Consider the following 14311-nt stretch of genomic DNA (forward strand, 5'->3'; position numbering starts at 1 on the left):
GCGAGTCACCTACATGGACGTCCACATGTCACATGCCATGAGGATTGCCATAGGCCAGATCAGAGTCTAATCCCATCGTCTACACAGAGAGATTGGGAGAGCCACATGAGTAAAGAGAGATTATGCCACACAGAGGTGAGGACAGAGCAGCCCTTTATCTGCCGATGCCTATGACATTCAGGGGAGATTCCACTGCCTCTTCCAAGAGGGCTTTGGTCCACTCTCTAGGATTATGGACTGTTTTTATCTGAGATGGGCAGACACCAGAGGATGAACGGCCTCTTGGAAGCTGCCCTTGATTGCCCCATGGCCGATGTTCTCCATGGACCACTACTACTAGGGAGAGGTGCACTACTATCTAGGATGAAATATATCATGGAAACATTGTAACACTTCAGTCTCCACCGATCCATGATGATTCACAGTTGTATCCAGACACATGCACACTTTTTCTTTTGTTTCTTTTCTTCCGATGACCGGAAGAACACAGTTGTATTATTTTTTGTCTCATAGGCCGACTTTGGCCTCTCGTAGATGTTAATATATCTTTCTTTCTTTCTTTCTTTCATGGGCCAATTTGGCTTTTTATAGACGTTTATTATAACTTTCTTTCTTTCTTCTTCTTCTCTCTCTCTCTCTCTCTCTCCACACCCTCTCGTTTGTACACCACCATTGAGTCCCCTATGGTTGTGTTGTTATACTTGTACATTTTATTCTCACTCCACATTTTCCTCTTGATGACTGGAGGAACATCATTGTACTACTTGTTTGTCTCATAGGCCAATTTTGGCCTTTTGCAGACGTTAATATATCTTTCTTTCTTTCTTTCTTTCTCTCTCTCTCTTTTTTTTTCGTGATTCTCTCTCTCTCTCTCTCCACACACACACACACACACACACACACACACACTCACCGTGGTTATCCTAGTCATGGCTTGATCCTTCATCCCTCTCTTTGCACATGCTCCATCTTGGCACCATGAATGCTAACATGGTATCAGAGCCACCTACGTCACATCTCCTCTATGTGTTTGTCATCAAAGTTGCCGCCATCATCACGCTATGCTGCGTTTTTTTTTCCATATGAAGCTGTACATTTTTCTAATGCTATGCTGCATTCTTTTCTCCATAAGCTGCCCTGTGTTCTTCCCAACCTATGCTGCATTTTCTTTTCTGAAGCTATGTGCTGCCCCACGTACCCTTTTATGAGACACCTGCTGTCCACATAGCCTGCAACCATCTGTCATCGTTTCTGCACACCATAGGGCAGCCTATAGAGCCAAAACGCACCATCAAAGGGCGGCCAGGTCATAGCTGTAGCATCAGTCCCAAATGCAAGGCTAAAGGGGGGTTCTGTCGGAATACGCAGCGGATATGAGACAAACTGCTGAGAGCATAACGTAGCAAGACACCATGAAGAGGATGAGAAAACGCAAGATAACCACCAGCCTGAAAAAACATAGAGCTGTGTGGAGAAAAGCAAACGCAAAAGAGAGAGTGAAGCGGTATGAACTCTGCACTATATACAAGATCCGGTACAATACCCAATACATGAGGTGTGGGGGACCGGGGGTGATATAAATATCACCCCTCAGTGCTGGTCAGCCAGCATAAAAGCAGCCGACAAGACCTGAATGTCCACGACTGCATAATAAAGCAAGTCGGCCAATATATGCAAGTCGGCTAGGACATCTACCAGTCGGCCAAGTCTGAAAACAGTGAGCCAGCACACTACTGCCCCACGACCTAGAAGTAGGGAAAGAATACGGGGAGATGGGGAAAAATGAGAAAAGGTTCAGGGTGGGCACACCCACAACAAAGGCCCTTTGTGAGATAATGTACAGACAGGAGATGATTGCTAACACCCCCTCTCAGCTCGTAGGTTGGGAACCAACCCCAGTGAGCTGGAGTGCTGTCGGAGTATAGCCTGAGGTACAGACTTCATGAAGAGGTCCATTGCAACAGACCTCATGAAGAGGTCCGTTGCATTGTCCCTTGTTGAACAAGACTCTAGCAAGATGTCATCAGCAAAAAACTTCTCACGAACAAAGTGACTCTAGATGACCATGGGTTCCGCCAGTGGAAACCCAATGTCGCTAAGTAACCTGTGCAACTGCACCACCTTGCAAGCAGCACCACAAGCCGCCCGGTACTCCGCCTCTGTAGACGACAAGGCAACAGTTGGTTGCCTCTTGCTGCACCATGAAACAGCTCCGGAGCCGAGGATAAAACCATAGCCTGATGTAAATCTCCTCGTATTTGGATCTCCTCCCCCATCTGAGTCACTCCAACCGTGGAGGTTGACTCCATTCATCGTTCCAACCGTGGAGGTTGACTCCATTCGTCGTTCCCCCTCTAGTATGATAGAAGAGTCCAAGATCCTTCGTACGTTGCAGAAACCGCAAGATTCGCAATCCTGTGTCCCAATGAGTCTTCATAGGTGTGTGCAAAAATGAGATCAACAGCCCCACCGGGAAGCTCAAGTCCAATCTGGTGTTCAGCACAACCAAATCAATGAACCAAACCGCTTCCGATACAAAGAGGCATCAACCTGCTCATCACAAGGATCATCAACTGTAACTTTGGTATACCAAGTCCTGGGAACCTGTTGAAAACCATACAAGGCCTTTTGGAACCTGTAAACCATCCCCTCTGAATTCAGAACCTGAAAGCCTGGAGGTTGCTCAGCATCCTCCTCCACCTGCAAGTCACCATCTGCCACTTGCTTGGCTTTCTTACCAGTCCCCTGGGAAGGAGCTTCCTCAACTGCAAGAGGCTCTTCGTCCAGAATGAAACGAGACATCAAAGCATAGTTTACCTGTAAAGGCTCCTCTGACTGACGAACACAAGAACTGGAGTGTTCGTGTCTACTGCTACCAACGTTCCTGTCTACTGCTGCCAACATCTGGCAAGCCATCCACCATTTGGTTCCGGAAAGCCTGCTGCAGTGTATCCACATTCAAGTGGTCATGATGAAACTGCCACACGTCACCTAACTGAGAACCTGTAAGAGAGAGTGCTGAGAGTTTGTAAATCCCATTCTCCACTCCGCCTTCCCATACAACCTGGCCTGTCGCTTTGTCCCGGAGAGCAACAAAATGCTTCTTAAACTCCACCCATACACTAGTCTTGCAAAACCGCATGCACTGACAACAGATGAAAACCAAGAGATGGGACAAAAAGAACCTGGGAGCCCCACGCAGCCTGTAGAGGATAGTGCAGAGTTGGAGAATAAACGCAGCCGTCTGCTTGTGGAGGTGGAGGTAGCGCAGCTTGAGGAGGAGGAGGCGCACAAACGTCTGAGTGTGAGAAGAAGGGTGGTCGCCTCTTTGTAGGTGTTGGAGGGGAAGTAAACGACCACAGCTGGCCGGCTCCCCAAGGTTCAATGGGGACGGCGAGTTTCATGGTGTGGTGTGGATAGGTGGCCATGCACCCACCCCCACACAATTATGGGGCTAAGTGTGGCTCCCCACCTTGGCCCATATGTGGGTGCCCATAATGGGTGCCCACTTTTAAATGAATGTGAACTTACCACCTTATAAAATGAAAGGTTAGAAATAAAGCTATTAAACCAACAAGTGCAATACACTTACCACCTGTTCACATGCAACAAAACTCGTCGGAAGACAGAGCAAACTTCACGACTCACTGGCAGGCGTCCCCGCTGAGTAAGTGACACGTCAAGCAAGCAAACACAAGAATACAAGTCATGCGAAAACAGTTTCAAACATGCAAAACATGAGTGCATGTGCAAATAGTATCATGGACATATCTCCCGTTCATGGAACAAGTACAAAACATCTGTCGGCACAAAAATGGCACGACAGAAAACATAAATCCTGGTCTTCCTATGGAGTGACAGTCCCATAGGTAAAACACAGTTCCAGGCACGAGCCTCCCTATGGAGTGATAGACCCATAGGCAAGACACGGCACAAATACTGACCCTTCCATGGCGTGACAATCCCATGGATAGAACACAGTCCAGGTCATACACGGGTGGCACCAGTCTGGCTCCCGTCCATACGACACCATCCTGCTAACACACGGGTGGCACCAGTCTGGCTCCTGTCCATGTTAAGCAAAAATACTGGCCCCTTCACATGAGACACCGGTCTGGCCTCAAGTGAACGAGACACAAATCTGGAGATGGACCAAATGGTCGGCCAATTGGTGACATCCCCCCGGGCTTCTAAAGAGTTGTCCTCAACTGAAAAGCCTCAAGATATGCCTGCAACAACTGTGGGTAGTCAACAAAATAATCCTCATTTACCCACTTTGCATCAATAGGCAAATAATTTTTGAACTTCACAAGGTATCTCCTCGAAAGCTTTCTTGCAGGTAGCTTTCGCTCCTTGTGAAAGACAATCTGTTCTGGCTGGAGGATCTCCTCAAGCTCATCAATCTCTGGCGGATCTTCTGTGACAGGCTCGTCAGGATTTGGCCCCACATATTTCCCGAAAAAGACTCACATGAAATGCATTGTGAATCTTTCAATGACTAGGTAAAGCAAGCCTGTATGACACTTCATTGATCTTTTGAATCACCTTGAAGGGTCCATAATAGCGAGGAGAAAGCTTAGGATATGATCCTTCTTGTCCTGGCCTCTTCCGAAGCCTAGCCTTCTCAAATTTCAGCAAAACCCAATCACCTTCTTTGACTTGCATGTCCCTTCTATGCTTGTCAGCAGCCATTTTATGCTTATCTTGAGACCTTGCAATTGTTGGTGTTGGACTCACACACTCACACACACAAACTTGCACATTAGGGTTAGGTGCAGGATGGAGAAGCTCACACACAGAAATGAGGGAGATAGAGAAAGCCAAAAGTGTGGTATCCACAAAAGGCAAGTCAACCCTTGCATGTGTGCCACATCCATATAATATAGAAGTACAAAATATTATATGTTAGAGTGTCCTTTCACACTTGATATCCAAAGGGAAAAACCACATGGGAAAAAGTGCCCTTGGTTAAGCCCTGTTCACACATAGCACTACCATAAGTGAGCATATGCCTACAAATCCCCCTGTAGTGGAAGTGTGAACCTGTACAAGGTAGCAGATCACTCTCTGTATGAGAGTAAGCCCAAAGCTTTGCGGAAAGCTTCAAACTTTTCTTGAGGTAAAGCGTTTGTGAATAGATCTGCAACATTATCCTGTGTAGGGCAGTAAGATAAACTGATCTCCCCTGCATGTAGCCTCTCTTTGACATAGTGATAATGAATCTCAATGTGCTTGGTATGTGCATGAAATACTGGATTTCGTGCCACGGCCATAGCACTGTGGCTATCAGTGAGAATGGTGGTGGGTGTCTGCTGACACTCACGAAAATTAGCCAATAGTCTCCTCAACCATACACAATCTACTGTAGCTGTGAAGACTGCCCTGTACTCAGCCTCACAAGTAGATGTGGCAACAGTGGGTTGCTTTTTACTGAACCAAGATATGCATGAACTGCCAAGAAAAAAACAATTCCCACTGGTGGATTGCCTGGTATCATAATCACCAGCCCAATCTGAATCACTGTATGCATAAAGCTGCAAGCTGCCCCCCCTGGGATAGGACAAACCAAGATCCAGGGTACCCTTAAGATAATGAAAAATGCGTTTGATTGCTTGCCAATGCTTTGCTCTTGGGCTGTGCATGAATTTGCTCAACAACGACACCCCAAAAGATATGTCTGGCCTCGTGTTACACAAGTAAATGAGACATCCCACTGCCTGGCTGTAAATGCCGGCCTCAAAAGGCTCTCCAATATCATGCACAGTAAAGCTGTACACCTGGTTCTACTGGAGTAGAAATTGGCTTACATTCATCCATGTGAAACCTTTTTAGCAAACTTTTTATGTACTTAGTTTGCTGCATAACAATGCCATCATCTGTATGCATAAACTGTATGCCAAGATAGTAGTGTAAAGCCCCAAATCTGACATATCAAATTCAGCTTTCAAATCAGCTTTGAAATCTGAAATTTGTGCTTTGCTAGTACCTGTAATGAGCATGTCATCTACATACAAGATGACTATGAGAATATCGGCATCGGTTTTCTTCACATACAATGTGCTTTCAGTTGGACTATTCACATAACCTTGGCTGGTTAGATGAGCATGTATCTTATCATACCAAGCTCTTGGAGCTTGCTTTAACCCATACAATGCTTTGTGTAACCTGCATACTTTATGTTCCTCACCAGGAACTACAAAACCAATGGGTTGGTTTACATATAGTTCCTCCTGTAAATCCCCATTTAAGAATGCAGTTTTGATGTCCAATTGATGCACTATCCATCCTTTATGTGCAGCCAATGCAATCACTGATCTTATTGTGGTCATTCTCGAAGTAGGAGCAAAAGTTTCTTCATAATCTATTCCCTTTTTCTGGGAGTAGCCTTTAGCCACAAGTCTGGCTTTGTACCTGTCAATAGTACCATCAGACTTTCTTTTGACTTTGTACACCCACTTTGTTCCAATGACATGCTTGCCTTTAGGCAATTCCACAAGATCCCATGTATTGTTCTTCATGATAGAAGAAATTTCAGCTTGCATAGCTTGCAACCAATGCTCATTCTCATGTGCTTCTTCATAAGAAGAAGGCTCTTCTGAATCAAAGAGACCACCCATTGCTAATGCAGACTCCCCACGATGTATATTCAAAGCATGGTTGGAACTAGCCCTTGTTCTACCTGTGAATGGAGCTGGAAGTTTGCTTTCTTGCAAAGTTTTCAGCAACCATCTTGGCACTGACTTGGCTGTGTGTATGGCTGTTTGCACTTCCCTGACAAGATCTTCCACTTCTTCCATAGAAGGGGGCTGAATGGCTGGCTGTTCCACATGTTCTACATGAGGATTTTCTTGTGTAGGGGCTGGCTGATCTGAATCCCCCCTAATTGCAATGGGTAAAAGTCCTTCAAACATGTCATGTATGCCTGTATCATTTGCTTTTATACAAGCTGTAAATGGACTGTTCTGAATTTTCAGCAAATACCACATCTCTACTTACAAAAATCCTTCGTGTAGTTGGATTATAAAGACGGTAGCCTTTGCTCTCATTGCTGTAGCCCACAAAAATGCATTTCATTGCTTTGTCATCTAGCTTTGTTCGGAGTTGTTCTGGCACATGTGCATATGCCAAACACCCAAATGCACGGGTGGCACCAGTCTGGCTCCCGTCCATGTTAAGCAAAAATACTGGCCCCTTCACATGAGACACCGGTCTGGCCTCGAGTGAACGAGACACAAATCTGGAGATGGACCAAATGGTTGGCCAATTGGTGACAGCATCTCAACCATGTTAAAATTCCCACCAATAACCCAATGGTCAGCATGAGGCATCAACGTAGTGAGAGATTTCCAAAAGACAATCCTCTCACCTCTATGGTTAGGAGCATAGAGGTTGAGAATACCAATGCGTGTAACACCTTGCAAAAGAAGGATCCACTACACTCTCGTAGGTAAAATGACACCATGTCCAATGATGCAAGGCAAAACCATAGCTGAAACATAAATACAAACACCACCTTTGGTACCAGTGATGACTGGTGACCAAAAGGTGTGTCCCGAAAGATTCTTGCCTGATCTTCGACACTGGCTAGCATCCAATTTATGCTCTTGCAAGAGCAATACATCCATAGGTCCACCTGTAAAACGGCAATGTGAAGTTGAGTTTTGACAAGCTAATTTTGCCGACGCGGAAAAAACCCCCCAAGACCTTAAATGTTCCATGAGACAATTCTCATGGACTCATGAGTAGGAATGAGTGGATCTCGTAGTCAACGAGGGACCCCCTTTAGAGACGAAGGTACATCTCGCATAGATAAGGGAGGGAAAATCTGACTATGAAAACCTTACCTCTCGTTTCCATTCCAGGGAAAAGCCAGGCTAGTCCTCAAAATTGAAGAGGTACCATGATTATGTGACTACGCAATGTCATTCTTGAGGGTGCAATCATCCTGTATCTATAATGCTACATCCTCCTACGAGGGATCAAAATCTTGTGCTTGCAAAGGCCTTTCCTCCAAAGAAGGATCCACATCCTGTGAAGCAAGAGTTGCATAAGGGTTGGGGTGCTCCTCTATGGGTGTGGATAAAGGGGCAGGTGCAGGGGTACGAGGGCACTCGCCATCTCTAACCACAACCCAACACTGTGGTCTAACGGGGTACAGGGGCAATTGGAGTTTGGGCATCTGTTGGGTATGACCATGTAGCCTCCAAGCGTGACCTCTCGATTTGGAACAATCTCTAGTAATGTGGCCCTGTCGACGACAAATCCGACCAGGTGGAAATGAGAGCCGTTGGATGGCCCGTGGATGGCTTGCAAGCAGACCTGACCAATGCTTGCATAATCTCGCAGGCCCGTGGATGGCTTCTGGCAACTCTCCCTTTGGAGCTCATTGTGCACTTCCAAGATACACGTCTGCTTGGTCGAGGCTTCTTCCGGGTGGACTTTCTTTCTCCGGAAGCTATTCTCAGGTGTTGGCTGGCAGCCCCTTTCCTCTTGGCCCTAAGAAGATCTTCTCCTTTCAATACGAGGTGGGCTTTGATCTAGTGGTGGACGATCAACGTATTACCCCAGTCTCATTGTGGTTCCCTGCTCTTCCTCGGTCTTATTGGAAGCTCTTAGCTTCCATACGGGCATCCTTTGGGCAGGTTTTAGAGGTATTGGCCCTTCCACGCTCTCCTCCCTCGGCTTCCGCCACACTCTCCTCCCTCAACTTCGGCTTGCTCTGTCACCGCCACTTCTGACGGTGTACCCCGGTTTTTTGTGCTTGTTTGTGATGCATCAATTACTAACCATCATATCATGCTTCAGAATCCCAACGGCTCTCATTTCCACCTGAGGTGGAGGCGAGGGGCAGAGGCGGGGACAGATGGGAGGCAGCATAAGTGAGGTGGGGGCAGCAGAGGCGGAGGCGAGGGGCAGCAGAAGTGGGGGCAGAGGCAGAGAGAAGTTCATTTTAGCCACATGAACCTTGGAAAATATCAACATAGAGTGATTTAAGTGTTTTAAGAGGCCGAAAATTGCTGAATTTCTGATTTGGCTTGCCTTGTTTTTGACTAACAGGGATTTGGCCAGCAGGGCCTGTTTGATGGTGTAGTAAGCTTAGTAAAAGAGTTGAAGAGCTCCAAGGAGTGTGCTTTTGATCGTGTTGCATATGGTGTCATTATTGATGCGTTCCTGTTGGTTGAATCCTCTTCAGGTTGGTTGATACTTCAGCTTTTCCTTCTTAAAGCGTAAGAACATAAAGTACTTGTGAGGTGATTATATGCTATGCTGTACTGTCCTTCTCAAGCCAAAAAACAAACACGGTCTGTAAACCCATAAAAAAATAGCATCCTTTGGTCCAAAAACCAAGCTCACTATGCAAGAGAGGGTGGTGAGGTAGATGTGTTTTGGCTCTGCTGAACCAGCATCAGCAATATGGATTCCTCCAGGATGTTAACAAGCTCCTACACCTCTTGTCAACGCTAGTCCCTTGCATGTGGACCTTTACAATACTGGATGGTGGTGGCTCAAGCTCATGGCTTCCTTGTGATCTATGTGTGGAGGTCTTCTGGGTTCTCTCACCAAAGGCAGGTCTCGCGATTGAGGAGAATAAACTATAATGTTAATGTAAAGAAGACCTTGTTGTGTTTGAAATCTAGTTGTTAAGACTTTTGATATGATACCCATGTTGCATATAGGTTTGGTGAAGGTCAATGAAGACCCATGTTAGTGTTTTCGGAATATTTTAGAGTCAGTAAAGTAGAGTTGTCTACGCAATAATCTAGAATATTTTAGTTTCCTAGGTAAATCCAGGGCAAATATCTAGCCTCTTGGTTTCTGATAGAAACATGTCATTACCTCACTTGTAAAACAACTCGTACCTCATGTAACAGTGTTCTCATTCTTGTATGCTCATTCAATGTGTTGCTCAGGTCTGGTGGAAGGACTCTCGTTACTCAAAGAAATGTTAGAGCTTGCCAAAGGGAAGAAAAGTTTGCGGCCGAAGCCTCATGTTTTTCTCTCTCTGATGAGGGCGTTTGCTGCAAACGGTGACGTTGAGACTGTAAAAAGGCTTCATTCTGAGATGGTTCGTTTAGCTGCGGGACCTGTCTCGCCTCAACATCGAGCTGAGGCAGATGAACTGCTCATTGAGGCTGCAGTAAATGATGGCCAGGTGAGTCTTTGTACCTTGAAGAGAAGCATTTAGAAATCATGTGTTAGCTATCTCTTTCTTTGTCACTTTTGACACTTCTCAAGTCCAGTTCTTCTTCTGATTTTCATTTGTTGAGTCCTCCTCTATGGGTAAGTGTTAGTGTTCTGTGTGTTCTGAATAGTTCGGTGTGGCAAGACAACTTCTGAAGGACATGAAAGCTCTCAAGAAAGGGATACCATTGAGCAGTCGTGCTTACTTGGTATGTTGGTTTTGAGCAGGGTTTCTTGTTGCATCAAAATCCTGAAAACAACTTGCTCCTTTTAGTTTGTCTTACACACTACTAGTTTGATGCTATGAAATTATGGAATCTAAATGCTTGGATGTTTTGTGCATGCTTCAGGCGATTATAAGGCTTGACTTTTTCTCGAACTTTGGGCCTGATATTTTCCAGCCTTATGTACTTCAGGAAGGGGTGAGGATAATTGTTGCTGGCTTTGCTTTGCACCATGTGTCTTGTAGTCTTACACTGGACATTTACACAACGCATAGAATTTATTGGATTCTTATATAGGATCGTATGTATGTTCACTTCTACTTTAGCCATTTGAAGCCTGTGTGTATGTGCTGGGCTGTCCTGGAGGGTTCTTGTTGAGAATCCTATTCCATATGGACTCAAGCGTAATGTGTAAACTCTGATCAGATAGTAGATACAGTCTTTGGTGTGGAAGGTCTGGGTGCCTTCAACGGCCTCTGTATAATTACCTACCATGCAGTCACGCTCCCAAAATAGATTGGTAATCTGCATTGGGTTGGTAACAAAACTAGATTTGTAGCACATGCAGTAAACTCTCTGAGTCATTTGGAAAGCCATTAATATACTCTTATGCTTCCTCCGTGCCCATTTATGTCTTCTAGATTTTTTTACGCTCTTCATGTTCATTGTCCCACTTAGATATCTATGGACGATCCAGTTGAGAAATGGATGTGTACTGTTGAAGAAGCAAAGCCTCCACTGCCTAATGTCCGGCTGTCTGAAGTAGTGATGCACTTCTTTCGAGATGCTGTGGTTCCAGTTGTGGATGAATCAGGAAAGTGCGTTGGCGTTGTGCATCGTGAAGACTGTTTTGAGGTAATTGGTGGTGACTCTCCATATCTTTTGTGATAATTCATTTTGTTCAAGGTTTTGGGATGGGTTATTTGAGAGAGAACTAGAGGTTGATGTCTCTCAGATAAAAGTCATAAGAGTCATGGTCTTTAACTCTGTGCTAACAAAGCATCGACTTAGCTCAGCTATTCCCTGTGTGGGTGTGGGTCCTGTATCATGGCATGTTCTAAAAGGCAAATCATGCCTATGTGCTGTTGAAATGGCCCCCAATAATCTAGGCGGTTCATTTGCAAGAGCCTATAATATAAAGTTGTTCTCCTTGAGTGGACCTGGTAAAGGGGGGTGTATTCTGAGGGTACTGATCATTATGCTTTGTATGAGGAGACTAATTACAGATTCAAAGTGCTTTGTATGAGATGAAAATTAGAATTTATATCTTTTCTAAGTTGTTTGTCATGCATTATTTCTTTGCAAAATCAATTCCAAGTTTTTCTTTCAAAATAAATATGTGATAAATCGATTCTTCACATCTTGGCAAAGAACCAAGCAGAATGTGCACATGAGCTAGACCATGAATGTGGTTGGTGTTGGAAATCAATGTTGTACCCTTTGTCTGCTGCATTTGTAAGGCCTCCTATATGAGGCGTGCCATGGTTGAGCAGCTCGGGGTACTTTGCGGACTGCAACGGACGGGAGCTCTTCTTGTTTGGGTATATTCTTGCAACCATTCAGCTCCTAAGACTAAATACTTGCCAAATGGGTGTATGGTTTGTAGTGAGGAGTGATATTCCCATATCAGATCACACTAAAGGCTGAAGGTGTGGTCTTGAATTGTGGGACCCAAACAGGCGCAAAAAAATATCTAGATGCACCTAGCAGCTTTGCAGAAAATGATTCAATGTTTACTACCCTAGTTGGCGGTCAACATGGATGCAACCGTAGGTGCCCAAAAGGCCGACCTAGACCTACCTCAGTATGGCAGGATATAGATAGTAGACTCTGAAACCGATCCCGTCAAGTGGGAAAGACTCCGTTGGTTACCCACACGCGTAATAGCACAACTTAATACCACAATTTGAAATGGACAACTTAATTACAACTTGAAATTGAAATGAAATAAAATGAGATAGATGGACACTAGCACTGGGGCTGGAACGGGCCGACCCCCCCCTCAATATATGATATATTTATTGGGAGTATTTAACAAATACAATGCTCCATGGGTTCCAAGAACCAGATGATGTCCATGTACAAATGAATACAGTACCAAACAATAAGCTCGAAGTAGATATTCGAAGTAGAACGACCACTAGCGTGGTCCAGTCTCTACGGTCCTGTGCTTTCACTGGACTCCGTGGAGAGCGCCCAACTGGTGTTCCAGGACCACGCACAAACAGGCGCTCCCGTACTAACGCCTGGCTCTCCCGATCTCAGCACCTTTGGACCGAGGTTCTCCAATAGAGCTTGGACTACCCGGCACCGAACGGGTGTTGCCGTGGAGAGAGTCCCTTATCAGATTTATCACAAAATACTTTACTTAAATCTGAAAATTCACTTACTTGTAGGTTGCAGATTGTAGACCAATACCCAAGGTATTCGTGTGTGTAGCTACTTGAGTGGGATACCAAGATGTAGCCACTTGAAGAAAGAAAACACCGCCTATGGAAAGGAGGTACAACCACCTGGCCACCGAGCAAGTGCAACTACCTTGAAGACGGTACAGCCACCTGTATGGAGAAGAGGAACAGCCTTTTTGGTGATGGAACGCGCAAACGCTATGCTGAGTAGGTAACCGCCTGCTGGAGGGTGGCACACAGCCGCCGGCAAGAGTGGTCAGCAGGCTGGTAAACAAGCACAGACACTTGCTGAGAGCACCGCCGCCTGAGAGGATGGGGAACAGTCGCCTGTTGGGTAGGAAGAAGCGCCTGGCTGTAGAGGAGGAGGAGAAGACACTGGCGCCTGCAGGAGGCAGCGCTCAGCCTGCAAGAGATGGTATATGCCGCCTCTGAAGATAACGCACAGGCGCCTGCTGTGGTAGGCAGCGCAGCCTGTTTGGCTGCCTGTCTGGAGGCGCACAAACACACAGCCGCCTTCTAGGTCACCAGGCGAAGGGAAGGCAGCCTGCTGGTGATTCAACGCAGCCTGCTGGTGAATACGCACAGCTTGAAGAAACGATCGCCGGTTCTGTTCGATGGAGGTGGTGGCTTATTTTTTTTTATAAAAATTAGAGTGGAGTTAGAACCTTAGTGTTGGCTGGCTCCCCACGCTTGCATGTGGGCGGCCAGTTCTTTGGGGTGTGGGTAGGTGACCATGCACCCACCCCCACACACACTTAAGTGGGGCTCCCCACCTTGGCCCCTAAGCCCAACGGGGGTGCCCACTTTTAAGTGAGTGTGAACAAATGACCTTATAAAACAAAGGGTTAAAATATGAAATATTAAAACAACATGTGCAATATACTTACCACCTGTTCACATGCACCAAAACTCGTTAGAAGACGGAGCAGACTTCATGACTCACTGGCAGGCGTCCCCGCTCAGTAAGTGACACGTCAAGCAGGCAAACACAAAAACACAAGTCATGCGAAAACAGTTTCAGACATGCAAAAATATGAGTGCATGTGCAAATAGTATCATGGACATATCTCCCGTTCATGGAACAAGTACAAAATATCTGTCGGCACAAAAATGGCACGACGTAAAATATAAAACCTGGTCTTCCTATGGAGTGACAGTCCCATAGGTAAGACAGTTCCAGGCACGAGCCTCCCTATGGAGTGACAGTCCCATAGGCAAGACACGGCACGAATACTAGCTCTTCCATGGCGTGACAATCCCATGGGTCGAACACAGTCTAGGTCATACACGGGTGGCACCAGTCTGGCTCCCGTCCATATGACACCATCCTGCTAACACACGGGTGGCACCAGTCTGGCTCCCGTCCATGTCAGCAAAATACTGGCCTCTTCACATGAGACACCGGCCTGGCCTCAAGTGAAGAGACACAAAATCTGGAGATGGACCAAATGGTCGGCCAATTGGTGACAGACTCCTGGCTTCGGCCTTACTTTATCA

General features: G+C 45.9%; 1 protein-coding gene across 3 annotated transcripts in view; it reads left to right on the forward strand.

Annotated features, from left to right (window-relative positions):
* LOC147624108 (pentatricopeptide repeat-containing protein At5g10690-like) overlaps positions 1-14311 on the forward strand; it is a 56926-nt gene that overhangs the window by 14142 nt on the left and 28473 nt on the right. For all 3 annotated transcript variants that reach the window (XM_086820770.1, XM_086820771.1, XM_086820773.1), the window contains exons 7-11: positions 9058-9193; positions 9912-10153; positions 10314-10391; positions 10533-10604; positions 11085-11261. In XM_086820770.1, the coding sequence (XP_086676896.1) occupies positions 9058-9193; positions 9912-10153; positions 10314-10391; positions 10533-10604; positions 11085-11261 (705 nt within the window). The remainder of the gene's footprint in view (positions 1-9057; positions 9194-9911; positions 10154-10313; positions 10392-10532; positions 10605-11084; positions 11262-14311) is intronic.

The sequence above is a fragment of the Cibotium barometz genome, chromosome 26, assembly GCF_041138505.1.
Source record: "Cibotium barometz isolate CiBa-2024 chromosome 26, ASM4113850v1, whole genome shotgun sequence".
NCBI classification, from domain to species: domain Eukaryota; kingdom Viridiplantae; phylum Streptophyta; class Polypodiopsida; order Cyatheales; family Cibotiaceae; genus Cibotium; species Cibotium barometz.